General features: G+C 35.3%; 1 protein-coding gene across 2 annotated transcripts in view; it reads right to left on the reverse strand.

Moving 5' to 3' along the window:
* Positions 1–10,423: 10,423 nt before the first annotated feature.
* Positions 10,424–13,175, reverse strand: part of LOC143249141 (protein tyrosine phosphatase type IVA 3-like) — a 36,528-nt gene continuing 33,776 nt past the window's right edge. For both annotated transcript variants that reach the window (XM_076498522.1, XM_076498523.1), the window contains exon 6: positions 10,424–12,914. In XM_076498522.1, coding sequence (XP_076354637.1) covers positions 12,806–12,914 — 109 coding nt within the window. In that variant the 3' untranslated portion in view covers positions 10,424–12,805. The remainder of the gene's footprint in view (positions 12,915–13,175) is intronic.

Genomic DNA, 13,175 nt, shown 5'->3' on the forward strand with positions numbered 1-13,175 from the left:
ATATTACGGAAATTTACCGTTGGATAGATAGTTAAATAAAAATATGGAAATAAATAAAAAATAAGTTGTATAAAAATAACAAGTTTTAATCGGTCAGCGGTTCAGCAACTTTTTAATAGTGAATACTATAATGTTATTCGCCAACAGATATTTTCTCATAATTATATGCAATACAATACACATATAATTCCTCCATTCTACAGGGTGGCCCGTAAGTCCCAAACCATCCATATGTTATTATGTTATATTTAATTACGCATGTATTATAAATTTGTTTCTTTCTTTTTTTTCCAGAGAAATATGGCCGATGTAAGCACATTTACACTTGAAGAGCGTATTGCGACAAGTACGTGGGTACATGAGCGCAAGAATACTGGTGACACCCTGGATACAATAACTGGCAAATTTAGAGAAAGATTCAATAAGGATTCACCAACACGAAAAACGATGTCAAATTGGGAGAGCAAATTATTTGAAACTAGCAATATTAAGGATGAACCTCGTTCAGGAAGACCAGTTAAACGTAGAGAGTCATGTGCTGGTGTGGAAGAGTCAGTAATTAACTCACCATTAAACTCGACAAGGAAAAGATCAGCTGAAGTTGGTATCCCGCGAGCAACCATGCAGACCTTTATGAAAAAGGACATGGGAGTTAAAGCATGGCGACCTACATTTGTCAATGAACTAAGTGATGTCGATAGAGAAAATAGGAAATTGGCGCGTGATGAGTTACTGCGAATCTTCAATACGATCTCTTCTCGAGGAAAGGTGATGTTTACGGACGAGTGCCCAATTTACCGTTCGAGTCGAGCACGAAATGTTTACTTCTTAGCAAAGGAAAATTCTCAATATCATGAAAAAATTGAATACAACACACCGCATGTCATGATGTGGGCAGCACTTAATGCGCGTCATGTTATTGGACCATACTTCTTTGACGGGCCAGTAAACCATACCTCATATCTAAACATGTTAGAACAATGGTTTATACCGAAACTCGATGAACTTGGAATCAGAGAGGAGGCTTGGTTTCAACAAGATGGAGCTCCAGCTCATTATGCCCTCACTGTGCGAGATTATCTTAATGACACTTTTCCAGACAAATGGATAGGTCGTGGTTCTGTAACATCCCCAGCACCCATGAAATGGACCACAAGAAGTCCTGGCTTGACAACATGTGATAACTCTCTTTGCGGATACATAAAGGACATTGTGTCTAAACAACGTTATGATACCAATGATGAGTTGAAGGCAGTTTTTACAGAGGCATTTGAAACAATAACCCCTGCTATGTTGAGAAAAATGTCTCACAGAACATGGCGTCGCGAATGTTGGGAATAGCGAATGTTCTACAGATAATGTACTACAACGATACTATGACCATTGTCTGAATTATGGTGTACAAATAGTTACATCAGCAAAATTTCTTGGTGTAACGTATGATTAGAAATTAACTTGCAAAACCATATCACTCAAATTAGAAATAAAATATGGCAACAAGCAAGCTATATCAAGAGATTGACTTATAAAATTACAGGAGCCACATCAGAAAATATTATTAAAAATTGTAAAAAAAAAAAAAAACATACGACTACTAGTAGAACACACCTATTCTGCTTGGACTAATGTAGTATCAACACATATTAAGGAACTACAGACTATGCAAAATGCAGTAATCACCACAGCATTTAGAGTGCCCAGATCAACAAACCTAAAATTCATGCTTAGATATAAAACCGATTTACTGCAGATTCATTGTTGCTTGTTCAAATATTTTGATAAAAATCTACGTTTACACGACTTATTAACCTCATTAGATTGCTCATTAGCTGATGGTAGTCTTAAGTATCCCTCTTCACCCAATTTTTACTATATGAAAAAATCCACCTGCACTATACCGTAAAGTACAGCTTAGATTTAAGTATGACAAGTATATTTTAGTGAGAAAGTGACATTTTACTGCGGAACTATTTATGAGTGTAAAGGACCAAATCAACAAAAGTAGTGAAATTGAACTAAATGCAATAACACTCTACTCATGAATATGAACCTGAAGAGGGAAATAGAATCAATGGTTCCACTCGGTATTTTACGTAGTCTTCAAGCTCTGATTTTATGAGTACTTTATAGCATTTGGCATTTTAATATTACAATAGTAAAGGAGGATTTGTTTGTTTGTTTTGTTTTGAATTTCGCGCAAAGCTACTCGAGAGCTATCTGCGCTAGCCGTCCCTAATTTAGCAGTGTAAGACTAGAGGGAAGGCAGCTAGTCATCACCACTCACCACCAACTCTTGGGCTACTCTTTTACCAACGAATATTGGGATTGACCGTTACTTTATAACGCCCCCACAGCTGAAAGGGGAGCATGTTTAGTGCGACCGGGATTCAAACCCGCAACCTTCGAGTTACGAGTTGAACGTCTTAACACAATTGGCCATGCCGGGCCCCGTAAAGGAGGAAGGAAGAGTTCTGAATAGAACTTGACAACGACCAAATACCGATCCAGACAGATTTCCAAACCTTACAATACAGTGGAGTGCCATTAAGCCGCGAACCAGTAAACCGCGAAATCGCTTAAGCCGCTGTAGCAAGTCTTGTGAGCGATGTGAGCGAGGATTATCGCGGCTCAACGCTATTTAAGAACGTGTAAAAACGCGGCTTACGAATTTAATTCTGGCTTTATAACTTCAAGGGGATATTTAAAAAAGGATTTGCTTTAATTTGGGAAATAAATAAAATATATTACAATAGAAATCGACCGTTAATCTACCTTATCCGCTCTCTATGTCAGCTTTATGGAGGCCGCCATTGTTACCGAATCACACCTCTCCATACATTAAAGTTAATCCGCGGTAAATCCGTGAAAAAGTGATCAATAGTTAAAGTATTATTTTTAATTCGATAACCCGATATAATGATCACGCAATGGCCCGGATGAGGCTCCTCGGCGGAGCTGTTGGCGACTTCGGCTTTTCAGTCACAAAGGTTTAAGCCGCGGTTAAGCAGGTTGACCCCCCCCCCCCCAAATACCGCGGCTTAACAGAGCTCCACTGTACCTGGGTAAATTGGTATTTTAAAACTTATCCAGAGTGACTAGCGCAAATTACATGACTGGTAATTTTGTAATCTCAAGACATCACCTCATCTACAATTTGAAGACACTGCTGTTTACTTCCACACAATAAAGATAACTGTATGGCTATATTTTTACGGGAATATACGCTACTGGCCAAAATCTTAAGGCCAATGAACATAAAGAAAAAATATGCATTTTGCGTTGTTAGATTCAACCATTTATTTGAGTAGAGCTTCGAAAGATGAAAATAAGAAAAGGAAAAAAAAAACTTTTTTAGCATTTAATAGGGAAAATATGAACACTATGAAATTAGCCTAAATACTAGCTGGTCAAAAGTTTAAAACCTTACCAAAAAAGAAGTCCTAAACAGGGTAGGAAATGCCAAACAAGAGGTCTCAGTAGTAAGTTGCACGGCTGTCATTGCGAATAACTTCAAACATTCGCTTTGGCATGGTCAATATAAGTGGTGAAGATGGCTTTACGAAGATCATGCACTGTTTGGAATTGACGTCCATTTCTATATAGACTTCCCTTGCCATCCAACCTCAAACATTTTCAATGGAGTTCAGTTCGGGTGAACCCGCTAGATGGTTCAAAAGAATCACGTTATTTGCCATGAAAAAGTCCTTTGTCCTGGGGCATTATGGATTGCAACGTTGTCCTGCTGAAAGATCCAGTCATTTCCACACAAGCGAGGGCCTTCAGTCAATAAGGATACTCTCTCCAACATGCCAATGTAGCCAGTTGCTGTTTGACGTCCCTGTATAACCTGAAGCTCCATTGGTACATGGAAGGAGAAAGCACTCCAGATCATGATGGAACCTCCTCCACTGTGTCGTGTAGAAAATGTCTCCGCTGGGATATCCTTATTGTGCCAGTAACGTTGGAAGCCATCTGGACCATCCAGGTGAAATTTTTTCTCATCAGAGAACAAAGCCTTCGTCCACTTTTCTACGTCTCATGTTTGGTGCTTTTCAGCAAAGTTTAACCGAGCTGTTTAGTGGTGTGGAAGGAGGTGTGGCCTTTGAAGACGTTTAAGGTTTTTAAAGCCTTTCTCTCGTAGTTGCCGTCTTATTATTCTTGAGCTGTATTCTGCGTCCGTAAGGGCCTTAATCTAGTTCGACGATCGGCGAAATTTTCTTGGGCCGACCACTTGAAATTCTCGTTCCGTATCCCTCAGGGTCTTTTAAGAAATTTGCAACAGCAGTTTTACTACGCCCAAACTCACCAGTGATGGCACGTTGAGAGTGACCTTGCTTTTGCAGCTCGACAATTCTGCCACGTTAAAACACTGTCAACTTTTTAGCCTTTGCCATGTTTTTACCCAAGGTAATACAGGAAATGTAAATGGGCGATTTTGACAACGCTAATGCTTGAACACAAATGACTAAATTTCGTTACGTGTTTACCGATTAACGCTTCGTTTCAGTGTAGTCTTAAACTTTTGGGCCCGGCATGGCCAAGCGCGTTAAGGCGTGCGACTCGTAATCTGAGGGTCGCGGGTTCGCATCCCCGTCGCGCCAAACATACTCGCCCTTTCAGCCGTGGGGGCGTTATAATGTTACGGTCAATCCCACTATTCGTTGGTAAAAGAGTAGCCCAAGAGTTGGTGGTGGTGGTGATGACTAGCTGCCTTCCCTCTAGTCTTACACTGCTAAATTAGGGACGGCTAGCACAGATAGCCCTCGAGTAGCTTTGTGCGAAAATCAAAAACAAACAAACAATCTTAAACTTTTGACCAGCTAGTGTTTAGGCTAATTTCATAGTGTTCACATTTTCCCTATTAAGTGCTAATTTGTTTTTAATTTTTATTTTCCCTTTTGCTATTTTCTTCTTTTGAAGCTCTACTCAAATAAGTGGTTGAGTCGAACAACGCAAAATGCATATTTTTTTCTTAATGTTCATTGGCCTTAAGATTTTGGCTAGCAGTGTATACATTTTATTCGAAATAAATGACAAATAATAGCTATGGATAGCGGAAAGGCAACTTAAAGACTTCTTGACCACTTTTTTTTTTGTGAAAAGTAAACACCCCTTTATTTAAGTTTTAATTATAGTTTTTAAATTCCCCGTTATTCATAAATTTATATTTGTGATTTGAAAAATCATATTTATTCTGAATTTGTTAGCTAAAACTGGATAAAGATGGGAATGAAATGGATTTGTTTGGTTGTTAGTAAACGCAAAGTTACATAAAGGGCTGTCTGTGCATTGCCAACCACAAGCATCAAAACCAAATTTTAACATTTTAAACCCTGAGGTTTACTAGTGAGCTACCAAATGACAGTTGAAATTGAAATTTGCAGGTCAAAGTAGATATATATTCACTGATGCAGCAACACATGTATCAGTCTTTTCCTCTTGAACGATTATGCTTAAACACTGATTCTAAACATATAAAAAAGTGCTGTCCTAAAGTTTTTCAATGAAACTGTATAAGATGTCAAAGATATAAACATTTTTACCATGATTTGCTAGTACTTTATTAAACAAATTGTTTTAAACCTGACCACTTAATGCCAAATGAAACTAAGTGTATCACCTTCTGTATCTTACAGCAGAAGACAGTTTTCGTGAAAATCAAATTTTAAATGAACATTACATTCGTTTTCAATTTCTGGAGAATAAAGTCAACGATATATATTTAATTTAATTTTTTAAATAAAAGACATGATGTTTCTAGTTATTGATGTAGCGTTTTGTTACTAGGGGGTAAGAAGTCAGAGGGAACAATTAATACAATAATTAAATAACAGTATTAGGTGTTTCAAAGTCTTTTAATGCCTGTGCTGTACGAAGACCGTGGAAATGAAACAGGAGAGTTGTATTTACCAAAGTAAAATATTTGAGGATTAAATACTGAAGTAGACCAGTGTAATGTAATTCAACTCTGAATACGATTCTTTTGCAAACTCATTCTGTTAAGACAACTGTTTTCGTAAACATTAAGGAGACCTGATAACTTTAATGTTAAAATACAGTAGATCAAATGACTAATGTTCAGAAAAATGTATAATGAAATTACAGAAAAGACAGGTCTAATTTTTAGAAAAAAAATAGAAAGGCTTAATAAAAAAGTGTTTGATTAAAACACAATTGCACATAATGTTTTAAAATTTTATCAACGTTGATAGTAATATAAATTTAAAAGGTGGAATATACTATTGTTTGTTTTGTTTTTTGGAATTTCGCACAAAGCTACTCGAGGGCTATCTGTGCTAGCCGTCCCTAATTTAGCAGTGTAAAACTAGAGGGAAGGCAGCTAGTCATCACCACACACCGCCAACTCTTGGGCTACTCTTTTACCAACGAAAAATGGGATTGACCGTAACATTATAATGCCCCCACGGCTGGGAGGGCGAGCATGTTTGGCGCGACGCGAACCCGCGACCCTCGGATTACGGAATATACTATTGAAAGATTGGAATCAAATGAGATTAAGTGATATCATTATTAGGGAGGGCTAGGCTCGGTATGGCCAGATGGTTAAGGCACTTAACTCGTAATCCGAGGGTGGCAGATTCGAATCCACCTCACACAAAACATGCTTGCCCTTTCAGCAGCTGAGATTATAATGTGACGGTCAATCCCACTATTCGGTGGTAAAAGTGTAGGTCAAAAATTGACGGTGGGTGGTAATGACTAGCTGCCTTCCCGGAAATTGTAAAAATCGAGGTCTAAAAGGCAATAAACTATATAATTTAATTATAAATAGTTGTACAAGGTTAAGAAGTTTTAAACTATTTAGTGTAATGAAATATTTCCTGTTACAATTTGAATTCTATAAAAAAAATTGCGGTTTTATTTTGTTTACATGTGGTTACGAGGTTAGTCAAATTTATCTACTCTGTATTAAGCAAGAAGAGAACAAATAACGGACAAAGATATGAAGTTTTATCGTAAATAAGAGAGAATTAAACTGACTGTCCGGATCGTCAGTAAGTGTTCCTCATCGTTTGGGGCCCTGGCGCAACTGTGCCGCAGTTAATGTGGCTCCACTAAATGCATCTGATAGCACTAATAAAACTACATCCCTATATCACACAGCATTTACAATGTTATATTACAGACATAGTCAGTCAATTTGAAAACAAAAATAATTGTCTCTTCTCAAAACAGCGTGCCACGACACTTATATGCTTGCTTCTCTTTCATCAGTGACACTTTGATTGGTTCTGGTCACATGCATTCTCCAAATGTATACGTGCCTTGTACCTGAGCTGAAATTTTAAGTGAAATTAATATGTCACGAAATATTCGCTAAGATGTCATTTGACTAATCCACTTTTTGACACTACTGAAAAAAAAAGGCGTTTTGTGACAATACGTTTCGGGAAAACATCTGGCAAAAATATCTCCGACCATTTCTATGTTGACTTGTCATTCAGGTTCTGCTGTGAATTATTGGTTCAGTTGAAAGCTGAGATATACTGGTTGCTTTTAGCCCATGTTGTCAAAGGGTGGTCTTGTAGGCCTAATCCACCCAGATGATATCTCAAGACAATTGGTGATTAGAAAGCAGTAATACTTTGCGAGGCTTACAGCTACTCTGCAGTGACTCATTATAGTCAATCTACTACTATAAACACCATAGACATTGCCCCAAATCAACTCTCTCTCTCTGAACTAGAGAAACAAGAGTAAGCTAAAATAACTGATCTGTCAACGATTGAAGTGAAAATAGAGGACATGAAAGAGTGCTATATAGCAGATCAGTTATTTTAGCTTACTCTTGTTATTATATTTCCAACTGATAAACTATGAAATCCAAATCTAGATAATTTACGATAAACTCCAGAGTTTTAGTATTAGAATCTCCAAGTTCACTGCTGAGTGATGAGAAGATATTAAAAAAGATTGAATAATGTTTGAATAAAATAACTGATCTGTCAATGATTGAAGTGAAATTAGAGGGCATGAAAGAGTGCTATATGGCAGTGTCGCCCATATCTTTTGAAAACTTTCAAGTAAAAGGATACAGACTAATAACTATACGAAATGGACAGGTAAAGCTCATCAAAAATAAAGTAGCATAAAAACTTGTGAAAGAGCTCTAGAATTAAGATTCTCTGCCTACCAAGGAGGGATGGGGCAATGACCACAGTGTCTCTAATATTCCCAAATAATAGATATCGGTTGCGTAAGACATCAGATGCAATCAGTTGAAATAGAGTAAAACGAAATATGAAAATTTCGAAACTAGCTTTGGCTTGCCACAAATATTCCTAATATGTTCTGACCAGTTCAGTGTACACACAACTGAAATGGTTAGTACACTAGAAAACCCTTAAGTAGATACCAAATACATATGTTGATGATATAATTTCTGCATCTCACACACACCAATGGAAGTGGTGAAGGCCTACAATAAACCAGCTAAAGTTTCTGTCAGAGGAATATCAATAACAAAATGTGTATTTAACAATATGAAGCTTATGGATGTTGACTACCAGATTTCATACAGATACATCTCTCTTCACACTAGCATATTCAAACAGAAGAGTTCATATAAAATCACTATCAATTTTCTGGGTGATGTGATGAGTACATGCAGGCAGACATTTTGACCACATGAGAGAGAAAAATATCACCAAAACCTTTTCCTTCTCAAGCATTCTGCACTCCAGAAAGTGTAACAAAAGAGCCTCGGTGATCTAATGAAAGCCACAGTCATGACAAGAATGGAATAAGGAATTCATCTGTGTGCATCAGCAGCAGTTAGGAAGATAGAAACAATGTAGTCATGAGAAGAACAAAAGGGATAGTCAATACCCTGCACTTTTAGCTGAGTTTGAGCAGTATTACTATACAACAAATTATTCTAGTCAGTCAAGTGTTACCCAGAGAAACTGAAGTACATGTCATTCACTATATCAAGTATCAGCATATGGGAGACAGGGCAGAAGAAGCAGTAATGAAGAGTCTAAAGTTAGTTGCATCATGGATTACTAAGGCCAAAAATAATGCAGATCAGAAACCTTCATAGGAAACATCAAGATTAATGACTGACTCCAGGTATGTGGCATTAACTTTAAACAGATTAGAGGCAGAATGTGGAGGAAAAGATCATGGCTGGTCAAAACAGATGAATCCATATGTAAGAATGGTTGCATGAACAGAAACTGATGCTGACCATACTAATGGATAGCTTAGTAAAAATGTAACTACTTGGGCAGGACCCATATGGAGAGACAGACATCTAGTATTTGAGTGATTAATGGTTAAAAACGAGTTAAGTCAAAAATTCTAAGCAAAGTGTAATTCATATGAACATAAACTTGTGTAGCTGATCAGTAACAGTAATGATCATAGCAAAATAATACTCCTAACATTCACTAAACTGTATTGCAAAATTGAAAAGATGTTTTGTCTAAGAAACATGGACAAAAGCTTCGAAAGACTCATTTGATAATGACCTATATTTCTGGACACAGTGGCACATCATTAATAAGAAAGCAAACAACCTAGCTGGCAAGGGTAGCTCCTAGGGAACCTGGTTAGATTTCAGAATAATGTCATCAATGAAATAACATGTAGACTGAGAGAATAAAGGTCACACTGACCAACTAAGAAAAAGAAGGTGGAAATACAGAAAAGTATGTGGAAAAAGACACATGCTACTTAAATAAAAACTGAACTAAGTATACTACTAGAAGAACCTAAAGAAAATTATTAGGAAGAGGTGAACCTGTGGCAAGGCAGCTGTCAAAATTGTTGAGCAATAAATAGTAGTGGAAAATCACCTATATTTGTTTTTAAAGGTATACTCAACAATAATAAGGTATAAAGTAAAAGTGTTTGCTGCCAGCCAGTTGTCTTCCTGTGGTCGATGATTCTGAATTAAGGATAGTACCTAAAACTGAGCACTGAAACAAAGCTCCACAACTGAATGGATGAGAGCCTGTCCTAAACTTCTATGGTGCATAAGTAAATAATAGACTTAAAAGTGCTGTCATTAATGTTATTCAATAACTAAAAATGCACCTTATCATAGGTAGAATATAAAAAAAAACTGTTCTTTCGATTGATATTGCAACTCTCAGCTGATTATGGTACAAGCTTAATGTATTTATGAGTTAGTCAAGAACTAAGTGTACTGAATATGCCTGGCACTACATAAAAAAACAACAACAATTATCATATCACAGTTACTAGATAATGGGTTTGACTACACCTAAGAAGTAAATTATAATACTTGATGAAAGTATTGGTAAGCACTACCATGTGGCTAAAGTATTATATCAAAATACTTCAGAAATTCTATATGGCATTGTGGATTACCATGGTTCACCTACAGCAATCAATAGTTTCATGCTAAAAATGACAAAAATGTAACTATACCAAATGTTGTACCAACTATCATTTATTAAAATACATCAATTACAGTTGAGATTACAATCTTCTGAACTTTGCATCAATCTATATCCAGCATAACAAGTGGCACATACAGTAAGTATTGGGAAAATCTTATAAGCCTTTATGAAGATTGATGATGTAAATAAATAGGCCACTGTAGGAGTCATACTTAAGGTGGTGAAAATTTCTCTCTTTTGGTTGAAAGAGAATGAATATTAGGGAAATAAAAGGTCACTTTTATTGTACACAACTGGGAATATAACAACATGCTGTACACATATCATCATCACAAAAGAAAAAAGAGAAATACCCCAAAATCTAATTTGTTTAGCTACTTATTTTTAACCATACAGTCACAAGTCTATTATTAAATCTAATGAATTTATTCCAATTTTCTCTTTCTGAAAACTTTCAAAACTCTGTCAAGCTACAGATTTTACAGAAACAATATTAATTAGATTTTCAAGAAATCACAAGAGCACCAAAAAAATTCATAAAGCAAATGCATGTGAATTCTGTCAGAGTACAAAAGAATAATAATTTAACAGCCTTTTGATATTGCAAAATCCAAAAAACTAATTAGGATACAAGGACACTAAACAAATAAATCCATTCACTGACTGTCGGTTTTATTTCTTTTAGTCTGTCAGGTTCTTCTTATAAGAGGGTAATAATTAGTTACATAATTTAATTACATATTAAAAACAAAACTATTAACATTAAATAAAAAACATAATAATAAAGTTCTGGTGAAGAGTTTGAAAATGTTGTTATAAAATAATTTTTACTTGTATCTTTCTCCCTAAGTTTTTTATTTACCTGGAAATATTCAAGACATCAAGAGCAATGTATACCTGTAACACAACTCAATTAATGATTTTTTTCACAACTACTTTTTAAAACCAATAATTGCAAGTTTAACATAATTACAGTTCATTTGCATTACAAAACACCTAAACTAATTATTTCTCGCATTAGAATTCTATAAGTATGATCATTTGCTCTTGATACCACTTTTTTTTTGAAATATTAAATTCACTTTGCAAAACTGACCATTGGTAAGACTGAGAAATTATCTGTTTTAGTAAGTGTTTTAGAATACCTAGTCATTAAACAAGCAGCAAATGAAAGGTAAAACTGTTATATCCAATATAATTCTGTAAAGGGTTAAAATAATAAGAATCACTGATTAGATGTAAAATGCCTATTTGGATGCACAATACTGTGGAGCACATGAAGCTGCAAAACACAATTGCTTTGAGTATTACTGCACTTTCTGAACAAAGTGAAACAATAAACTCTAAAAACTAGGAATTAAGTACTATTGTTTAGGGAAAATATATTCACATTTAATACATTTATCCAGAGACACTTCACTGGACATATAATAAAAACACACTCATAAGTGAGAGAAATAACCAAGTTTCAGAACTATATTAAAATATCCAAGACCAAATCTTAAACAAAAAATGAAGTTGCACTATGCTACCTAATTTTTACTTGTTCATTTTTAATTACCATCAACTTTATAACTGTTATGCAATTGAAAAAAGTTATAAATGTAAATTGATGATGATGCATACTATGTTTAACATTTAACATAAAATAAATAATTTTTGCTAATCTTAGAAGCATCTTGAACATAAATTCACTGATGAATATCATTAAAAATGACCCAACTTATTTTAGAAAAATATTATTCCCTAGGTAAAAAGTTACAGCTGGACTACACAGGCAACTCCAGTTCTTAGGAGTATCACAGCAATTTACTATTTTTGCATGACCAATTTTGAATTTTTCTGTGCATAAAATATATTTTCACTCAATTATAAATAAGCTATAAATTAAACCTTGGCAATCTTGATTTTACATAAATTTCAATACAGTTACCATGAAGAAGTCACTTAAACACCAGTATCAGTGCATGACACCAGATGTTTTAAACAGTCAGTATCTTTCTTATAATTTGTGACAACTTGTACTCTCTACAAGAAATAGTGGTTTGGACAGTCATAGTTTCACATTAAAACCAGTTTACACATAAAAATAAGGATTTCAGTTACACAAGTCAGCAGCTGGAGGAAGAGACAGTAAGAGAATAAAAATGTTTTACAGAAAACAATTTCAACTGGATGGCTGTATTTAATCTAAAAAGTGCAAAATACAACAGGAATGTTTCACAATACTTAAGAGATGTAATACATGTGACACTCCTGTAGGAAGCAGATGGGGATGTAGCATCAAATTACAGAGAGACATGTGCCTATTACTGTGCCATGTCTCAACAAAGACACAAATTCCATTACAACAATGTCCAAAGTCAGTGTTAAAACCTATTCAAAACTTTCTGGAAGTTAAGAAGATTCTTATTTCACTGAAGACAGCAAGGCCTATGTCCATTTTTCATTTTCAGTCGTGACTTAGGACGGTACTTTTCCAAGTAGGATAGTTGTTTAGAGTTGATAGCTCCTCGCCGTTTTCTGAAGAAAAAATAACAACTCATCAGAAACTGCAAAAAATATTTCGAGTTGCTATTATTATTTGGAAATATGCAGTTTTTATTCTCACAAAGTTTAACCTCTTACTTCATTTCTAAATTAATCTAGATATCATTAAATAGTTTCAAGCTGAATTACATGGATTGCACCAAATTAAAATGCCCTAATACAACTTGTATTGGATCTCAATTCTGGTTTATGAAACTCTGCACTGAAAAATATCAATTACTTTGCAAAAGTTTT

Source organism: Tachypleus tridentatus, chromosome 4, assembly GCF_004210375.1.
Source record: "Tachypleus tridentatus isolate NWPU-2018 chromosome 4, ASM421037v1, whole genome shotgun sequence".
In the NCBI taxonomy this organism is placed as follows: domain Eukaryota; kingdom Metazoa; phylum Arthropoda; class Merostomata; order Xiphosura; family Limulidae; genus Tachypleus; species Tachypleus tridentatus.